Below are 20,902 nucleotides of genomic sequence, written 5' to 3' on the forward strand. Positions count from 1 at the left end.
CCCCTGTCTCCATTTCTGAAGGGAGGGACCCCTGGCGGTTTTCCAAGCGGCCGCTATGTCTCTCTTGGCCACCATAGTCGCTGTTCCGGCCAACATCTTATCTGCTCTAGATCCCTCCATGTCATTCACCACTCCCAGTAGTACCATTTTGGAGGTCAGTACCTGTGATGATCCCAAGGCATTGTTCAGCTCGTGATTTACTCCCTCCCAGAACTTTCGAATCACGGGGCAGGACCATATCATATGAAAGAAATCGGCCTGGTCCTCCCTGCATCGTGGGCATTGAGCAGAACCGAGGGCACCCATCTTGTACAATCTATCTGGAGACAGATATGCTTTATGTAAAAAATAGAATTGTGTCGCCCTCAGCCTCGTCGACACCGCCAGCGTCCGGAGAGCCATCAGTGACTCCGTCCAGTCTTCTTCCTCAAGTGGTCCCACCCACTTCTCCCATCCCTTCCTAAGGTGGCCTAGGTCCCCGGGTGCATTTGTGACCAGCATTTTGTAGATCTGGGAGACACCTTTCTTCCCCAGGCTGCCCATGAGTGTTTTGGCCTCGACTGGATTGAACTCCGGTACAGGGGACGTTTCTTTCAGGTGCCTAGCAAGGGCGTGCCGGAGCTGGAGATATCTAAAGAATTGCTTCGGGGATAGTTGGAACTCTTGCAGCATTTCTTGAAAGGACTTCATCGAACTTCCTTTCCACACATCCCCCACCAAGGATATGCCCAGTGTGTCCCATTTCCCGAATCCCTCCAATTTGGCTGTCTCTCTCAGCCAGCTACCATGCCACAACGGTGTTTGCCGGATAACCACTTTGTTCCAGCCAGTAAACCTTAGAGCCGCTCTCCATGCTAAGAAGACCGCCTTGGTGATGGACTCCATTTCTTTGGGGATCGGAGCCCCGTATAACACATCCAGGATACGGGAGTACCCCAAACCGGTCACTCCCGGGTTTGCCATGTATAACTGGACATCGTCCGCATATAAGGCCACTCGGTCTTCGCAAGAGAGGCCCCACCTCCAACCCTGGTAAATCGGGTCTTCTCTCATCATTCCCGCCAATGGCTCAATGGCCAGGGCAAAAAGGAGAGGAGAGAGGGGGCAACCTTGTCGGGTTCCCCGATGAATCGGAAAGGCTGAGGACAAGACTCCATTGACCCGCACCTGCGCCGTGGGCTTGGTATACAGGGCCTAGACCAGTCAGCGGAATCTTGGCCCGAAACCGGCGCGCCGGAGCACCGCAAAAAGGAATTCCCAATTAACTGAGTCGAACGCCTTTTCGAAGTCGATGAATAGGAGAGCCAAGTGCTGGGGCAATCGATGTCGCCTTGCGAGGGCCACCTGGAGCCTTCGTATACAGTGGCGCGTGCTACGTCCGGTCATGAATCCACACTGATCCGGGTGCACTAGTAGGGGCATCACCCTCTTGAGGCGAGAGGCCAGCATTGTGGCATAGATCTTTACTTCACTGTTAATCAGAGATATGGGTCTATAATCTGCGCAGGAAAGGGAGTGGGGTTGGGTCTTAGGCAGTACGACAATGGTGGCTACATCTAGCCCTTCCGGAAAGAGGCCTTTCTGATCTACCTCAGCATAGAGATTCATTAGGTGTGGGACCAGTTCCTCCTTAAATCTCTTGTAGTATTCTGGAGGAAACCCATCAGGCCCGGGAGTTTTTCCAACTCCCATCTCCGCTATGGCCTCGCCGATCTCCGCCTCCATGAACGGTTCCTCCAATGCCTGTACGTCCGCCGTGGGCAGAACCGGGAGTGAAGAATTTTCCAGGAATCGGTCTGGGGAGCCCGTATTCTCTGGACTTGTCGCTCGGTATAAGGCCTTATAGAACTCAGCGAACGTTTCAGCCACCTCTTGGAGTTCAACCAACCGTTCCCCTTGCTCATTGCTTATCTCGGGGACGATTCGGGGAGCCTGTTGTTGGGAAATCAGCCAATATAGTAGTTTCCCTGTCTTGTTGCCCCAACCGTACACTCGTGCAGTGGAGGCGCGCCACATGTGTTTTGCCGCCTCTAGGGATAAACTACGAATCTCCTCCTGAATCAGCAAGAGGTGTCTGGTTATCCGTTCGTTCAAGTGTGTTTCTTGCTCTGTTTCAAGAAGAGTGGCACAGGCCTCCAGTTGGGCGATTCGGGAGTCCCGGGCGCGTTCCTGTGCACGGATAAGGCCCTTAGCTGTCCCTCTCAGCACCAACTTGCTTGCCGCCCATAGGGTTCCAGGTGATCTCACCGAGCCCTCATTAATATTAAAGTAATTGCGTAACGACTCCCTCAGGCTATCAACAACTTCTTTGTCCTGTAAATACCATGCGTTTAGCCTCCATATGGGGCGGATCAGTGGGTCTGCGAGGCCCATCTTGAGACGAACAGGTGCGTGGTCCGAGATCCCACGTGGTAGAATCTCAATGTGGGAAAGGTGTCCACAGTCCCTGGCCGACACGAACACCAGGTCTATCCTGGATTGTGTGCTGTGGGCTGCCGAGATGTGCGTGAATTGTTTGCGTCTAGGGTGCCACGCCCTCCAGGCGTCACAAAGCCCCGTTGATGTCATCCATCCTTCCAAGCTAGTGGCCTGTCTATGGGCTGAGGGTCCCCCACTTGTATCCAGCCCTGGGTTTGGGACTGCGTTGAAGTCGCCCCCTATTACTGTGTTCCCAGGAGGCAGTTCCGCTAAAAGTCTTGTCAGATCTCCTAGAGTCTTACGCACCATGTTCGGGGCAGCATATGCGCTCACAATGTTCATTGTCTGGCCCTCTACCGTACCTGAGACCGCCACATATCTCCCTTGCGGGTCTCTCCATTCTTGTCTCACCACCAGAGGTAGTGAGTGATGCAGCAATACTGCAACCCCTCTTGAGCCTCTCATAAACCCTGCGTGAAATACCCTGTCAAATCCCTTACGGGCTAATAAGGGACATTGATTCCCCATGAGATGTGTCTCCTGCATCAGGAGTATATTGGGTTTATGTCTGTGAAGTCAAGCAAGCACCGCTGACCTTTCTATTTTATCAAGGAGCCTGTTAACGTTCCATGATATTATGTGAGTCGTCCCCATTCCTCCCCCCCTGCCCATCCATAAACTGACCTCATTAATCTTTCCCTCAGTTCCTTCCGTGCGAACCCGGGCTGACAGAATTCAGCTCGGCCTATGTGCATTCTTTTTCGGAGTGACCTACCACTATTATTTCCAGCCGATAGTACAGACCATAGACCTACATTAACTGTAGAGAACAATAACAGCCTGTTGGCTGGACTATGGAATATTTTTATGTTATTTCATGATATAATTTTAGACAATCGGACTATAAATGAATGACTAAAGGTTACGAAGAGGTGTGTTCAAAGGTGAAAATCTGAATGAGAAATGTTTTATGATTAATGGTCTATGAGGATGATCCCACTATACTATATGTATGTTGATTTGTTACAATATAAAGCTCTTTAATTAATTAATTATTCAATATTTCTCAAGATTGTGGAGCCTAATAGTTAGAAGTTGTGGAGGAAACTCTTTTAGCCTATAAACAGTCAGACAATGTTAAATGAAAAGCAGACATGAGTATCACAAGCACGGCTAGTGTATTTACCATTAAGAAATATTTCTACATTGTATTTTTTATATATCTTGCATAACAAAAGAGCACCTGAAAAAGTTATCTAGATGCTCTATATTAAACATCTGACCACACAATTAACAAATAAAAAAAAAAAACTGCAAGTAACTTAAGAGTTACATTGAATTTAAAGAGGAGGATGCCTTATGTTTACTGCATTCAGTAGTAGTGTCATCTCATTTAAAGTCATCCAAGGACAGTGTGTTCCAAGTGGAATAGTCGAGCATTAATGTGGCTAAAGTTAATTTACGTAATTTGTGACTTCATACAGAAGGGAATGAGGAGGTTGTTAGGGTGGGGTGTTCAATGTGTACTACAGATCAATGGGTAGCTGGAAAGTGAGGCAGATGGGCTAATTTCGGCTATTAGTTGACAGTGAAATTCATGCAGCTATGGCTCCAAGTCAAAGGCTTCTGTAATGTAAAAAAGATGTTTTGGAACCGGGTGCTTCCATTTGCATGTCATTCCTACATCATAGACTTCTTTTGCCTACCATCTTTTGCCTTCTGGTAGGATGGATACAGTTTGGATGGACAGCTGATACTTGTTGCATTGCAGGCAGTGCAACACAATTTTAAATGTATTCTTAATTTCAATGGCAGACAGTGCAGGTTCGGTAACATGAGAGATTTTTCTTCATATTTCTTCAATGAGGTTATTAATCTTGATGAAGAGAGGCGCATATAGCCATTCTGAACGCAGGTTGCGACTGAGGGGCACTTAATAAAAACTGTTTAAAATCTAGAAAAGTTTATTTTTGTGATCACAAAGTGTCAAGTGCAGTTTTTAAATGATCTTTGGGGATGGAATCTAACTCTTTTTGGGGAAACAAAATTAAATCTGGCGCATTTGGCCATACTGTTGATATGCAAATTGAGTGACAGCTGAGATTCAGTGCAAAGTCAAGCAACTTTATAGACTGTTGCAGTATGCGGTGAATCCATTTAGTTTTACAGATTTGAGTATGTTTCCTTTCAGTCTGCCTTTGAGAGCCGGGGGGAATAATAGCAATTCTGTCTTGTCTGGGTTCAACAAAAAATAAGTGAGTGAACATTTAACCTTTGATTTTGAACATACTCGATTTGTCAAATAGAATGCTTAGTGGGACTATGTGTAACTTGAATGGAGTAGGTTAGTGGTTCCCAACCTGTGGTCCGGGGACCCCTGGGGGTCTGTAAAGCCTCCCCAGGGGTTCCGTGACTGCTTAGAAAATAAGTAATATTAACAGATTAGGTCCCCAGCTTTCAATAAAGATTCAGCGGGGGTCCCCAGATCCCAGTAATAATTCAGTGGGGGGGTCCCCTGTTTCCAGTAATGCTAAACTGGGGGTCCATAGAAGTCAAAAGGTTGGGAAGCACTGGAATAGGTGAAAGGATTGAACCTTGAAGGACTCCACAGGTCATCGCGAAGTCTTTGGAGGTGTGATTTCTAACCTTACCATTTAATAACACTTTGAAAGGAAGGAAGTGAACCATCTGAGGACAATTTGTTTGATGCCAATCCTGTGTTCTAGAGTGACAACTAGTGTTATTCCGAATTATGTGGAAGGTGGCTGGAAAGACTAATAGAAGGAGTGGACATGAATCTCCTCTGTCTAATATACAATGCACATCATGCAGTACTTGTAATGTTGTGGTCTAAATGCTGTATACCAGCCTTAAACTGGATTTACAAGGTGATTAAAGTAGCTCCTTGTCAATGTATACGTTCAATTGGTTTGCTATATTCCCTTTGAATACTTTGCCTAGACAGGAAAGGTAGGACTTTAGTATGTAATTGGTATTGTATCAGGGTTGAGGGTTTTTCCCCAAATGGAAGTTATTAGGGTGGTTTTTAATATTTTCAGGAACACACCTTGTGTAGGTGAAGATTTGACCATTGAGGTCAAGCAAATCTTTAGGATGTCTAAATAGGACTTGATGGTGGGGGAAGGTATGTAGACTTTAAATAGTTTATTGTTGCTAACTTCTCTACGATTGTTTTTATTTTTATATAAATGTTTACCAGTTGTTTGATGTTTTCTATGGCATGTCAGGTATAATTTAGGATTATAGAAAGATGCTGTTTCAGGTGGCCTTAAATTTATCAGACAAGAATTATATGAATTCTTTGCATTTTGATGTTAGGCGACAAGAGTGTGTTTATGTGCTAGAAAAGTGAGTGGATTGCATCTGAAGTCATACTGATTTGTTCTGGTACTTATGATGTTTTAGCAGCAAATATGGCTTTCTTGGTGAAGGTAGGGAATTTGGTCTCTGACATTTATTTCAACATTTATAATTTTTTCATGAAGACAGTTGGAATATCAGGGTTAATAGAGTCTGGATTTAATCTTTGTACGTATAGGAGGGGCAACTGATGTCTCAACTGTTTCAATGCCTGAGTTACATTCCTCGCTGATTGCGTTGTGCTATTTTAAAATTAATACAGTTTTGTCTTGCCAGTATAACTTTTACTAAGATCTTTGAGAAGGATTCTTTAAAGTAGGGATCATTTCTATTTGGTGGCTGGTTTGGTGATGGTGTGGAGGCTGGGGGAGTTGATTTGAAATGGTATCAGGAAATTCTCTGTCTGTTCATGCTGTAAGGGCTGATGGCATATGACATTGTCTATGTTGTCAAAGAACAAGTTACTTATCTTCAGTAACGCTCTTCCCCCTCTTGCGGATATTCTAGGAGCAGATTCCTCAAATTTTGAATATTTTCCAGGTGCCAGACTGGATCTCGAAATTCTTAAGCAGTAACTGTGCACCAGTAGGTGGAGTCATGCACCTTCGTCAATGTTGTTTTGCTCCGGAAGCCACATACAGAGCTGCCTAAATGCTCTACAAATCGACATTGACACATTTCTTCCTAGGCTGTAACATCCTCAGACCAACTACAGCCCCTCTTCACCAGACAGAGTCCATTAGCATACTGGCTGAGAACAGCGTATGGCTCTCTAGACTTGGGGCCTTTTTAAAAGGAGAAAGAAGCCCAGTTCACAGAATGGTGAGAACAGGATGGAATCGGTTAGGTTGAGTATCCACCAAAAAGAGCATCATCAAAGGTAAATAACTTGTTTTTCTGATGGAAACTCCTAACTGCAGATACTTCACCGTTTGAAAAGTAGTACCATTTCAGTGGTGGGTCTGATAACTTGCTTAGACTAAAAAGTCCTGCACACTTGAGTGGCAAAGTGCCACTCTCAATGGACCTGACTGCCCAGGCAGCAGTCTTTTATGATTATATGAAGCGATACTCACGTAGCAGCCTGGCAAATATCCAGAACAGGCATAACGCGTGGCAATTCAGTGGTAGCAGCCTTGGCTCAGCTGTAATCAGCACATAACCCTTTTGGGGACTGCTTTTTGGCCAGTACATAGCAGATTTTGATACAGAACATGATCCATGAGAGATGCACGGCCATGCTCTTTTTTGTTCCAGTGAATCCAATGAAGAGCTGGTCGTCCAATCACTGTGAAAGCTGGGGACTCATTTAGGATCTAACCAATGGACCATATCTTCAGGGGGATGAGGTGGAGTCATAAAATAAATAAATAAACATAAAGATGATGTTTTGCCTGATATGAAAAGGAGTCACCACCTTTAGGATAAAGGAGGCTCAGGTCCTCAAGACCAACTTGTCTGGAAAGAAAGTCATGTATGGTGGATTGACAGAACAGGTTTGCAGCTCATTCACATGTCGGGCTGATGACAATGAGGAACACTGTCTTGAGCCTGAGACGCCATAATGGACAGTTGTGTAGATGTTCAAAGAGTGTACACTTAGAAATGTCAGCACTAGATTCAGGTGCTACTGAGATACAATGAAAGTAGGTGGAATCCTATGTTGCAAAATGCATCACAACAGAGGGCTCATCCGGCACCCGCACAATGTTGAAAGAGCAGACAAATAACCTTCAATTGTGCACAAGGCAAGTAATTGCTGGGCCAACAACAGAAAAAGCAACACCTGGAAATATTTGGCCTGAATTGGGTCGATCTGCTGAGTACTACACCAAGCCACAAATCTAGTGGAGGGATGCCTGGCTGCCAAGAGGGCATCAACAACCTTGGGAGGGAGTCTGAATGCAGTGTACTTCAGCCCCTTAATCTCCAAGCCTGGAGGTGAAGGTGGTGCAGCTATGGGAGCAGGAGCCTGCCCTGCTCTGTGAGAAGATCCTCCCAAAGCAGCAACCTGATCGAAGGACAGGTTCTCATGCAAAAGAGTGCCTGGTACCACACTCTCTTGGCCCAGTCCTACTACGATGACTTGTGCCAGGTTGTTCCTGATCTTCAGAACTCTTGAGAGGAAAGGTAGCAGTAGAAAGGTGCACAGACGTCCTGAGCTCCACTCTAGTCTGAAAGCGTTCATGAGAGAAAGCAGTTTAAGAAACTCCAGCTTGCAAAAATGCTTACATTGAGAGTTCTCAGCAATGGTGAATAGATCAAGTCAAGCAGGGCAGGCTGTAGCACCCAGTGTGATAATCTCTTCTGGCACCCACCTCCAAAAAGCTCCTTCTCCGCCAATTTCCTCACTACATCACTCCATCTGTGGCCCTTATCTCTCAATAGCTCCTCTTTCACGTGCATTTCATTTGTTTTCTAGCACTACCCATACCAGTGTAGGGTGTTAGAGAACTACATCACACAGACATCACACAGAGCCAATGCATCATGCAATTGCAAATCAGTCTATAGGAAATGTTGCATTGGATAATGAGGATTACAGTATGTAGGAGTAACATGTCACTGATTCTAGTAGGTAGCATATTTAGCTTGGAGAAGCACAAACTCTGGACTTAAAACATACCACAGTGGTTGGTTTCACTAATAAGAATCTATTTCTAACCAAATCAATCATTTTTAGAATGAAAGACTGGGGGAAAAACATAACGTTCTAACCTATACTATATAGTTTGCATGTAGCTCTTTGATGCCAGTTTATTGTGCTATATTAGGGTTGCAACATATGAACTGCAGCAAACAAAATGATTTCTGTGACAAAAGCAGTAACCTACTGAGCAATCAACATAAAGGAAAATGTTACCTACCCAGCAACCATCTGTTCGTGGCATGTAGTGCTGTAGAGTCACATGCTCTGCATACTCCTGCCATCTAGTGTTGGGCCCAGAGTGGCCTTCTCTTGCTCAGAGATACTCAGAGATACTGTGCATGGGCATCGACTCCTTTGTCAGATTGTTTTCTCGCAGCGGGTGAGTAAAGGAGTGTAGAGGAAGTATAGAAAGAAAAATGTCCAGGCAAATGTAACTACATATGTAAAAGTATATACAAATATAAAGTAATTGAAATGGCCACAGGCGTTCGGGGATGAGGGAGGGCATATGTGAAAGTACAGCACTATATGCCAAAAACAGATGCTTATTGGGTAAGTAACATTTTCCAGTGGATGGCATGTGTGGCTCTAGATACACATGCTCTGCATAGACTGTAAAGCAGTCACTCCATAAAAGCGGTGGCTAGCCTGTGGGAGTTGCAGTTGACTGTAAAAGTGTCCGTAACACAGCTTGACCTACATTGGCTTGCTGATGTGCCAGTACATCCACACAGTAATGCTTTGTAAACATATGTGGTACAGGCCATGTAGTGGACCTACAAATGTCAGCTATAGGTATGTTTTTGAGGAAGCCATAGAGGCTCCTTTTTTCCTAGTAGAATGTGCTCTAGGAATAACAGGTAAGTGTCTCTTTGCTTTGGCATAGTTGTATACAATTACCTATCCCTCCAGCTATACTGCTTTTAGATATTGGACTGCCTTTGAGAGGTACTAAAAAAGCTACAAAGAGCTGTTTAGTTTTCCTAAATTCTTTGGTTCTGTTAGTGTAAAACATAAGTGTTCATTTAACATCTAGAGTGTGGAGAGCTCTTCCTGCAACTGAATCAGGCTGCGGAAAGAAGAATGGTAGCTCAATGGATTGGTTGATATAGAATTGGGAAACCACTTTAGGAAGGAACTTGGGGTTTGTGCGAAGGACCACTCTGTCTCTATGAATTTGGAAGAAAGGTTCTTCCAAGGTTACAGTCTGGAGATCACGAACACCTATGATAGAGACTAAGAACACCACTTTCCAAGAAAGGTACTGAAGAGGGCATAAATGAAGTGGCTCAAAAGGAGGGGCAATGAGCCTGGTAAGCACAAATTTGAGGTTCCAGATGGTTCAGGAGGCACACCAGGTGGAATAACCCTTTTAAGGTCTTCCATGAAAGCTTTGATGACTGGGATTCTGAACAAGGAATTATGTTGTCTGTTCTGCATATATGCAGCTATAGCTGTGAGATGTAAGCGAATGGAAGTATAAGCTAGATGTGCTTTCTATAAGTGGAGCAAATAAACAATGTCTTGGACAGAAGCTTTAATGGGATTAATGCATTTGAGTTGGTAGTAGCATACAAAATGTTTCCATTTTGCAGCATAACATGCTCTGGTTGTGGGTCTACGAGCTTCCCTGAGAATGTCCATACATTCCGCAGGCAATCCTAAGTAACAAAACTCTGACTTCAGGAGCCATATCACAAGGTTGAGTGACTTGGAGTCTGTATGTCTGATCTGTCCTTGGTTTTGTGTGAGAAGGTCCAGCCTGTTGGGGAGCTTCTCATGAGGATCTACTGAAAAGTCCAGAAGTGTGGTGAACCATGGCTGAGGCGTCCAAGTGGGAGCTACAAGGATCATGGTGAGAAAACGTCTGCCTGACTGTCCAAACCAGTAATGGAATGAGAGGGAGAGGTGGAAAAGAGTAAGCAAATATACCTGACCAGTTAGTCCATGAGCGTTGCCCTTGGATAGAGGGTGTGAAAACCTGGAGGATAAGTTTGGGTAGTTTGCGTTTCCTGCTGTGGCGGAAATGTCTATCTGATGAATTCCCCACTTTAGGAAGTATTGTTGTAAGGACTTGCGGGTGGAGTTACCATTCGTAGGCTTGTTGCTACTTCCTGCTGAGTAGGTCTGCAAAGTAGTTGTCCATTCCTGGGAGATACTCTGCCACTAGGTGAATGTGGTGGTGGACAGCCCACTTCCATATTGTCTGAGAGTGTTGTGACAGCTGGGATGACCGTGTTCCCCCCCCTTGCTTCTGTAGGTAATACATGGCTGTCATGCTGTCTGTGTGGACTAAGACAACCTTTAGAGAGGTGATGAAGCAATGCTTTCAGGGCTAGAAATACTGCCTGAAACCTGAGGTGACTGATATGGAGGGATTGGTGCCAGAGATCCCAAAGGCCATGAACTGTCATGGTCTTGAAGGTGCGCGTCCTAACCTGTCAGCAAGGCATCTGTGGTCAGAATGACCTGAAGCACAGGTTCCAAAAAAGGCCACCCTTTCAACAGTTTGGTGGTGTTCCACCATTGCAGAAAGCAGTGAGTATGGCAGTCTAATAACACTCTATCTTCCAGGTGACCTTGTGACTGAGACCACTGACAAGACAGACACTGCTGTAGAGGACATGTGGAATCTGGCATGGGGAACGATGGCAATGCACGAGGCAATAATCCCTAACTGGCACATGACAGTCCTGACTGTGTATGAACGATTCTTCTGAAACTGGGGGAGAAGAGACTGAAAACTTTGAACTGTATCTACAGCCACACATGCCACTGAACATACAGTTTGGTGATTTGCGTGGTACATGTTCTGTTCAGCAGGCACATTAACACTCTGTGCTACTTTATCATGAGTGGAAACGGCCACTAGACAAAACCCTGCTCTCTCTCCAGCAGGAACAATAATGTCCAGAGTTATCTTATTTTATTTTGCCTGAAATTGCTGGACACACAAGGAACTCTGCAATAGGTTTTTTTTCTTTTAACCTGTGTTATTTCTAAACACTGCACACCCATGCGCCCCTCCTAACCCCTCGTTCCTGATGTCAATGTCAGATGCGGCTGTACCAAGCACACTCCCAAGAGCCGGCCAGGGTTGTCCCCATTTGCTGAAGATACATTGTGTCACCTCAAGATGTAACTGCCATTTGTGAGAGGTAGGAGTCGGCAACTAAGTATGTCTGCCCTGACATTTAGAGATCCTGCCTGGTGGCGTATCATTAGGAAAATTCCCTGGTGTCACAGCCACTTCCAGAGGTACAGTGCCTGCTGACACAGGGTTCACAACACCACCCATCCGTGCTTGTTGCAGCATGCAGTCTCAGATGGCAGTGGTATTGATCAGGAGTAGCTGCTGTAGCCTCGCCTTGATGGATAGCAGGAAGGCCTTCAACGCTAAGTGGATGGCCTACAACTCCAGGTGGTTGATATGGAGTTGGGCCTCCTCCAGAAACCAGAAGCCTCTTATCTCCACCGATCTCAGATGGCCTCCGCAAACCACAAACGAAGCATCAGTCGCCACTGTTAGAGATGGGTTGGGTAAGGAGAGAGGTCTGCGCTGACCCAAACCGGTCCCACTGGAAGTGATAGGCGATATCTCCCATATGTTGTGCCCACTGGGACTCCAGATCCCAGGGCAGAGTCTGCATAAGCCACCTGGTAAATTGACCAACAGGATGCAGGAGGCCATCAGTCCCTGCAGGCTCACTGAGATTCAGGAGAGAGGCTGAAACATCTGGATCATAGTCCAAATGTCCTGGACTCTCGACCCTGGGGAAGGCACGTAACTGCACCATATCCAGAATAGCTCCGACTAAAGGGAGCATCTGTAAAGAAGTTAAGTGTGACTTTGGCACATTGAAACCTTAAGATGACAAGAGGTTCACCATAGTCTGGAGGTGTGCGTTGGAAGCCTGGGATGAACCCGTCTTCAACAGCCAGTCATCAAGAGGCAAACTGATATCCCTAACTTCTGAAGGTGACCTGAACCACTGCCATCACTTTCGCAAACACCAAAGGGAAGCATCACAAATTCAAAGTGTTCTTATTCCACCATGAAACGCAGATAGCACCTGAGGGCTAGCAGGTTGGGGATATGAAAGTAAGCGATCTGCAGGTCTAATGCTACCATCCAGTCTCAAGGGTCGAGAGTAGAAACGATCTGGCCCAGAGTGAGCATCTTGAATTTGTCAGGACAAAAATCTAAAATAGGATGAAGGCATTCATTAGCATAAGGAAGTAGGAGAAGTAACACCTAGTTCCTACTTCTGAGGTTGGAACACTGTCTAAGGCCCCTCTGACCAAAAGGGAGTGCACTTCCTGCTGCAAGAGGGACAGACAGTCCTTCGTCAGTGGCTGTAATAGTGGTGGAAGGTGCATCAGGGTTAAAAGAAACTCAAGAGCACAACACCACTGGACAGCTTGCAGGACCCACCTGCCCAAAGTAATTGCTTGCCACCTTGAAAGAAATGTTGAATCCTGCCTCTACCAGGTTGGGTGTGCACCTAATAGGACACACTAAACAGGCTTGCTTGCTGCGGGCAGCTGGGTACTAGGCAGCTCATTGTCCCTATTTGTCCACGTAGTCTATAGGTACCGTAGCCTCAACCACGAAAAAGCATGGATGGATGCTGTCTGTACTGAAACCCCCTATTATAGCCCTGGAGGGTGTGAAACTGCTGGCAAAACTGATGTGTTGGATTAGACAGGCCAAAGGAGCATGCTGTGGCTCAGTGGTCCTTAAAGAGCAAGGGAGTCGAGCCTGCCTTTTCACCAGAGAGAAAAAAGCCGACAAAGATTATCTCAATTAGGAGAATTAGACATCCCTGGAGAAGCCTCCAGACCTCATACAGGCGTGTCTCCTGGGTATGAAACTGGTGCTAATTTTCCGTTTAAGTCAATCGGTAATACCCAACCCACAGAGAATGATGACTTTTTATTTTTTTTTATTTTTTATTTTTTAAGTATTGTGGCCATCATGAAGGGATCCTGTGAGGGTGGGGCCCATGTCCTTCAATATAGCAAGCAGGAACTAAGCAACAGAATCCCAAAGGGAATGAGTATAGTGGCCCAATAGGCAGCTGGTGTAGACACACCACAATGCCAGGGTGGTGGTGGTGAACAAGAGTAAAGTTTCAAGGTGCTTGGACTGACTATCCGTTGGAGAAGTAGAAAAGGCAAAGGGGTTGACACTGCTTAAGGATGCTTGCACAGCTTGGACTTCTGGAGTTATATGCCGCATTAGGGAACCCAAATCACCCGGGAGATGGACAGTGGCGCCTCACAGTCTATCTACCAGCGAAGAACATGGTCTTGCCCATGTCCCAAGAAGGGTGTCTATGAAAGTTTCAATGAAGAGCAGCAGGAGCTCAGTATTAGTTTGTCCGGTTTGGATGATTTTGGTAAGAACGCAGGTTTTCATCTTCATAGTGGACAATTGGAGGGGAAGACATCAGCTGTACTCCTCATCACTACTGCAAAGGAGGTACTTTCTTCAGTAGCCGACCAGGTGGAGAGACTGGATCAGTTTCTGGAGAAGTATCCAGCCCAATGACATCTTGCAGCTCATCATACCAGTTGTCCTTAACTGTTTCTGTGCCTTGGACGAGGTGACCTCGCCCAAGGCTACAGTTCACGTGTGCCTTGGACGAGGTCACCTCGTCCAACGCACGGGAACTTGGGGAATGCTAGCGCGCCCCCCCTGTGCACCCCCCTCCCCCCCCCCCCCAAGGCGGGGATGGAAGGGGAAGACCTTCCCCTTCCACCCCCGACCCCCCCTGTGACGTCAGCGCGCGAGCACGCGCTGATTTGTCACAGGGGCCTCCCCCATCGCGCTGGAAGCTCTGCTTCCAGCGCGATTGAAAGAGAAATGCAAAGCATTTCTCTTTCAATCACGTGGGGGAGGCCCGGAGGGGCTTCAAAGGGAAGGAAATGTATTTCCTTCCCTTTGAAGTCTCTCCCAGGGTTTCAAAAGCCAGATTGCTTGCCATTTCTGCCCCCCTTGGGGGGGGGGGTTTGGGGGACAAATTTATTTTAGGCCATTTCTGCCCCCAGGAGGGGGCAGAAACCTCTAGGCGCCAGGGCAAATTTTTTTGGGGTGTTTTTTTTTTTTTCTTTGTTTGTTTTTTTAGAACATCAGGCGGGTCGCTCCCCTGGGGGGCAAATTGTATTTAGACCATTTCTGCCCCCCTTGGGGGCAGATTGGCCGAATTTAGGTAAATCTGCCCCCAAGGGGGCAGAAACCACTAGGCACCGGGGATTTGTTTTTTGGCGCCAATGTCGCGTAGGGGGAGCGACCCCGTAGGCAAGGGTCGCTCCAAGGCAGGGGGGGTTTGGGGGGGGGTCAAATTTATTTTAGGGCATTTCTGCCCCCCCCCCCCCCCCCCCCCCACGGGCCGGCTGAGCTAGAGGCCAAAATCCACAGGTAGGCACTTTGCAAAAAACACCTCTGTTTTCTGTGAAAAAATATGTTGTGTCCACGTTGTGTTTTGGGCCATTTCCTTTCGTGGGCGCTAGGCCTACCCACAGAAGTGAGGTACCATTTTTATCGAGAGACTTAGGGGAACGCTGGGTGGAAATTTGTGGCTCCTCTCAGATTCCAGAACTTTCTGTCACGGAAAAAAGAGGAAAAAGTGTTTTTTTGGCCAAATTATGATGTTTGCAAAGGATTCTGGGTAACATAACCTGGTCAGAGCACCGCAAGTCACCCCATCTTGGATTCCCCTGGGTTTCTAGTTTTCAAAAATGCGCTGGTTTGCTAGGTTTCCCCAGGTGCCGGCTGAGCTACAGGCCAAAATCCACAGGTAGGCACTGTTTTCTATGAAAAAATATGATGTGTCCACGTTGTGTTTTGGGCCATTTCCTTTCGTGGGCGCTAGTCCTACCCACACAAGTGAGGTATCATTTTTATCGGGAGACTTGGGGGAACGCTGGGTGGAAGGAAATTTGTGGCTCCTCTCTGATTCCAGAACTTTCTGTCACCAAAATGTGAGGAAAATGTGTTTTTGTAGCCAAATTGTGAGTTTTGCAAAGGATTCTGGGTAACAAAACCTGGTCAGAGCCCCACAAGTCACCCCATCTTGGATTCCCCTAGGTCTCTAGTTTTCAGAAATGCACAGGTTTGGTAGGTTTCCCTAGGTGCCGGCTGACCTAGAGGCCAAAATCTACAGGTAGGCACTTTGCAAAAAACAGCTCTGTTTTCTGTCAAAAAATGGGATGTGTCCACGTTGTGCTTTGGGGCATTTCCTGTCGCGGGCGCTAGGCCTACCCACACAAGTGAGGTATCATTTTTATCGGGAGACTTGGGGGAACGCTGGGTGGAAGGAAATTTGTGCCTCCTCTCAGATTCCAGAACTTTCTGCCACAGAAATGTGAGGAACATGTGTTTTTTTAGCCAAATTTTGAGGTTTGCAAAGGATTCTGGGTAACAGAACCTGGTCAGAGCCCCACAAGTCACCCCATCTTGGATTCCCCTAGGTCTCTAGTTTTCAAAAATGCACAGGTTTGGTAGGTTTCCCTAGGTGCCGGCTGAGCTAGAGGCCAAAATCTACAGGTAGGCACTTTGCAAAAAACACCTCGGTTTTCTTTAAAAAAAAAATGGGATGTGTCCACGTTGCGTTTTGGGGCGTTTCCTGTCGCGGGTGCTAGGCCTACCCACACAAGTGAGGTATCATTTTTATCGGGAGACTTGGGGGAACATATATTAGCAAAACAAGTGTTATTGCCCCTGGTCGTTCTCTACATTTTTTCCTTCCAAATATAGGAGAGTGTGTAAAAAAGACATCTATTTGAGAAATGCCCTGTAATTCACATGCTAGTATGGTCACCAAGGAATTCAGAGATGTGCAAATAACACTGCTCCTCAACACCTTATCTTGTGCCCTTTTTGGAAATACAAAGGTTTTCTTGATAGCTATGTTTTACTCTTTATATTTCAGCAAATGAATTGCTGTATACCCGGTATAGAATGAAAACGCACTGCAGGGTGCAGCTCATTTATTGGCTCTGGGTACCTAGGGTTCTTGATGAACCTACAAGCCCTATATATCCCCGCAACCAGAGGAGTCCAGCAGACGTAACGGTATATTGCTTTCGATAATCTGACATTGCAGGAAAAAGTTACAGAGTAAAACATAGAGAAAAATTGATGTTTTTTTCACCTCAATTTCAATATTTTTCTTTTTCAGTTATTTTCTGTAGGAAACCCTTGTAGGATCTACACAAATAACTGCATTGCTGAATTCAGAATTTTGTCTACGTTTCAGAAATGTTTAGGTTTCTGGGATCCAGCATTGGTTTCATGCCCATTTCTGTCACTGACTGGAAGGAGGCTGAAAGCACAACATTTTTTAAAAATGGGGTATGTCCCAGTAAAATGCCAAATTTGTGTTGAAAAATTGGGTTTTCTGATTCAAGTCTGCCTGTTCCTGAAAGCTGGTGAGTTTAGCACCGCAAACCCTGTGTTGATGCCATTTTCAGGGGAAAAACCACAAGCCTTCTTCTGCAGCCCTTTTCCCATTTTTTTTAAAAAAAAAACGAACTTTTCACTGTATTTTGGATAATTTCTTGGCCTCCTTCAGGGGAATCCACAAAGTCTGGGTACCTCTAGAATCCCTAGGATGTTGGAAAAAAAGGACGCAAATTTGGCTTGGTTAGCTTATGTGAACAAAAAGTTATGAGGGCCTAAGCGCGAACTGCCCCAAATAGGCAAAAAAAGGCCTGGCACAGGAGGGGGAAAAGGCCTGGCAGCGAAGGGGTTAATAGACGACTGACCAAATTCTCCCCCTTCAGCAGAACAGTCAGTATAGGAATCTGTGCCAAAAAGATTATGAATGATTTGGGCCCTTCCTTAAGGCAAGGGAAAGGTATCAGTGTCTGATGGGTTGCCAGCCCTGCTTGCCTCGCAAAGTCAAAGTGAAATCAGAGAGCACTATCAGTTGCGCTTCATCGCCTTGAGTCTATGCTCTGAGGTCTGGCATGGATTGTGGTGGCAAGACTGATGTCAGCACTGCAGTCAGTGAGGGGATCCTATTGATTCCAGCCAGGGGCGGACTCAAGGAGATGCAGAGTAGCCTCATGAAACTTGCGGATTGGCTGTGGTGTTGCCAAGGGACCTGGAAACTTCTTTACCCCCAGGAAGAGTCTCTGAATCTGTTCCAAAGGAGATCGAGTTTGAAAGTGAGACCAAGAGGCACACTTATACCCTCACCCTTTATCAATGGCAGGAAGGGGCAGAGTCCAGCTTGGACTTACTGTACTTCTGTTTTGACTTACCTAAGGACTTCAAGCAATGAAGGGCAGCCAGTAAAAAACTTTGGGAATGGAAACAGGGCCTTCCCTTCGACTTGTCACAGTGTCCAAGAACAAGTCAGGTGGGGATTTGTCACGGACATTTGCTTGCAACAATCTCTGCACAAGACTGGAACCTTGTGGTTTTAGCAGGTGGCTTTTCCCTTGCACACTGGTATTTTAAGCACATTTGTTGAGAAAACTGTCATGAAGATTTCAGGGTTAGCTCCAAATCTTCGTCTGTTGGCGTGGAAGGAAATTAACTGATGTCAGTGCATATAGGTGGCACTTATAGGCACATTATGTCACTTCGCAGCGTATCGACTTTGGCAAGCAGCCGCACAACCCCACCTACCAGCATGCAGGGGTAGTGCTTAAGATGTTCCGGATCCAGTCTGATGCCTATGGAATATTCAAAAGGAGAGGAATCTGCAGTTAAAAATATCCATCACTAAATGAGATCTAAGATTACCATTGTTTTGTGATTGTTGCATCAAATGTTGCTTTGAATGATGTACATAATTGAATTTTCTAGTTCCCCGAAATCATTGCAGTTGAATGGGACAATCTGTATCGTTTGAAAAAAGTACTTGGTAAATTACATTGGATCTACGATCTAGCACCTGATCTATGAGCATGCTCATAGTCCAGCTACAAAGCGAGCATACTCACTCAAATTCACTATCAAAATCTTAAGAATATCAAGTAGACCCATTTTAGATAGAGGCACAGGTTTTCAGAAATAAAATCAACAGATGGTCGATCAGTGGGGTCACCCAGGTGCAAGCTTTGCTAGAAATCCATAAAAAGCTCTGCTTTGAGCTTGCAAGTAAAAACTGGAAAAGTCCCCAATTAATTCTGCTACTGGTTATGCTTCAATTAAGGGAATAGCTTCTTGTTGTTAAATGTTCACAATCTCTAGCCTTTTCAGCAGCAATGTTTAACCAGAAGGAGCAAATTTATTTTGACTATCTTCTCAGATGCAGAGCGTGCTCAGCATGATGAAAGTAAGCAAACTCAAAAATAAAAAGAGAGAAAAATCATTATACAGCATGTGACTACAAAAAAATTACATTCTTGTTTACTTTTAGCCGCTTGAAGATACATTAATAAGGTCAAGAACTTACTTAAGAAATAACTGGGATTTGGCTTCCATAAGCTCCACACCATCTCCTTCTTCTGGCTGAAGAGGCAATCCAGCAAGAAGTGATACAACTGCTTCCATACTTGCTTGGTCTAAATCTCTGCAACAAAATATGATCAAATATATCAAATATATCACCTGAGATAAGTGGGATGAAAACAAAAAGTGACAGCAGAAGGGGGCCACCTGACCAAACTAATGGCCCCATTGTTTACAATCCTATTTCTTCCCAGTCTCTATCCAAGGACACTGTGGTCCAATCATTAGTTAACTCATATTTATTTATTAAGACGACATATTCCTACATCGACCAATAAATTTCACTAAGGCTGCACATTTGTTTTGTTTTTTCCATTAATCACTCTAATACAAAAAAAAACAGTTAAGAAGTAAGCCTGACAACGAGCCCCTAAATGAACATGAAATAATAAGACAGATCTCACACACCAAGAGCCACCCCTGCGAAGCCCAACCTGTGAAAATCGGGTGTAAAATAATTGGGTAATATTAAAGTGGATTTACAAATAGTGGGACTCTTGTTAACGAAGTCAGAGAGCTTCAGATGAACAGGTATTTGGAAGAACCTCCATTACTTTCTGGTGGTTAAAACTCACTAGGCTTCAAACCTTTGAAGATGAAAACTGCAGCAGTGAAACATCCACTTGAAAAAAGCAACCTTTAAACGACTGGGCCTTGCTAATTACTGCCAATCTTTCCAACAAAAGGTTTATTGGCCACCCTGTACTTATTAATCACATCTATGTAAAAACTAAGGGCTCTCTTTGCATCCAATTGATGAAGCCTCTCCTCCTTAAATGTGGCAGAAAGAACAATGTGGGAAGCATGGTAGACAGTCCACAAGCAAGGTTGATACAACTTTCAGTAGAAAATATGCTAGAGTCGGCAGCATTAACTTGTCATAGAAGAAAGTGGTTTGAAGCAGCTATACGGACATTGGCAGCAGCTCACTGACAGTGTGTGAAAGCAAGCACAATGAGGAAGTCTCACAATGGTCCGCAACCTTAAAGAACATCTGGGCAGAGGATCAAATGGCATGTAAATAAGCAATATGAGGTGCAAGTTAAGGTAGTTAGGGAACCACTGTAGCACAATAAAGGGCACAAGAGAAAACGTATGCAAGCCTGTCAAAACTCACATGACATTTGGTGACTGATGGCTGGTCAGGCAGACAACCTTTAACAGTGCCAACAGCAAAGTCTTGCCAGGCCACTGACACAACAAACATTTCAGCATCAGATAGCTTGGCCTGTTGAGGATCAACCACCTGACATTCCTTTCACAAGGCCACAAACTTTGCCCAACAACCAGAATGTTTAGATTTGGTAGACCAGCACTAAGTCATCAGCATAATGTCCATCACCTATGCAGGTAAATCAAACCCCTCAATTGGATCCACTATCTCCTCACATGGAGGTGTAGGTTGTGGAGGTTCAGGTGCAAAACCCTGCACTGTTGCAGAGACAAGATACCCACAAAAAGAGGTAGATGGAACAAGGCACAAATGAGCAGGTTTAGTAAGTTATAGAGCCACACATTCCTGCCCGAGGCTGGGACTAGCTGGATGAGTTAAGCTTGATCCCAGAACTTGAGGCAAAAGTGACAGTGTAGAAAGGCATACAGAAGACGGCTACCCCACTGTAAGAGTTTCTCTAGGAGCCCTGAGGTGGAAGCTCTCTCACTCAGTAGTCTAAACACTGCTTTTTCTCAGCAGGGGTGAGAATATCTACCCAAGCATGTCCCAGACACACTGTACTACCGACAGATGCAAGTGCTATTCGTGGTTTGCTAGACGCTGTCCACAGATCTTAGCCATTCTGGCATTTAGTGAACCTGCCAAGACATCCTGGCATTTAGTGTTTGGCCATCAGAGAGATCCCTTAGAAATTGAGCCACTACCAGATTCCGTGCTTCCTGGCACATTGCCTGCTACCCTACAGGACCCTGCCCTTTGCAGTACCAAATGGCTGTTTTGTTGTCCATCAGAACTGGGACCAGCTTCT

At 45.5% G+C, this 20,902-nt stretch overlaps 1 protein-coding gene across 8 annotated transcripts in view; it reads right to left on the bottom strand.

Moving 5' to 3' along the window:
- The window catches only part of NF1 (neurofibromin 1), a 1,379,374-nt gene that overhangs the window by 815,466 nt on the left and 543,006 nt on the right, over positions 1-20,902 (bottom strand). For all 8 annotated transcript variants that reach the window (XM_069226659.1, XM_069226655.1, XM_069226657.1 and 5 more), the window contains exon 24: positions 18,865-18,981. In XM_069226659.1, the coding sequence (XP_069082760.1) occupies positions 18,865-18,981 (117 nt within the window). The remainder of the gene's footprint in view (positions 1-18,864; positions 18,982-20,902) is intronic.

The sequence above is a fragment of the Pleurodeles waltl genome, chromosome 3_2 (genome assembly GCF_031143425.1).
Source record: "Pleurodeles waltl isolate 20211129_DDA chromosome 3_2, aPleWal1.hap1.20221129, whole genome shotgun sequence".
Classification (NCBI taxonomy): domain Eukaryota; kingdom Metazoa; phylum Chordata; class Amphibia; order Caudata; family Salamandridae; genus Pleurodeles; species Pleurodeles waltl.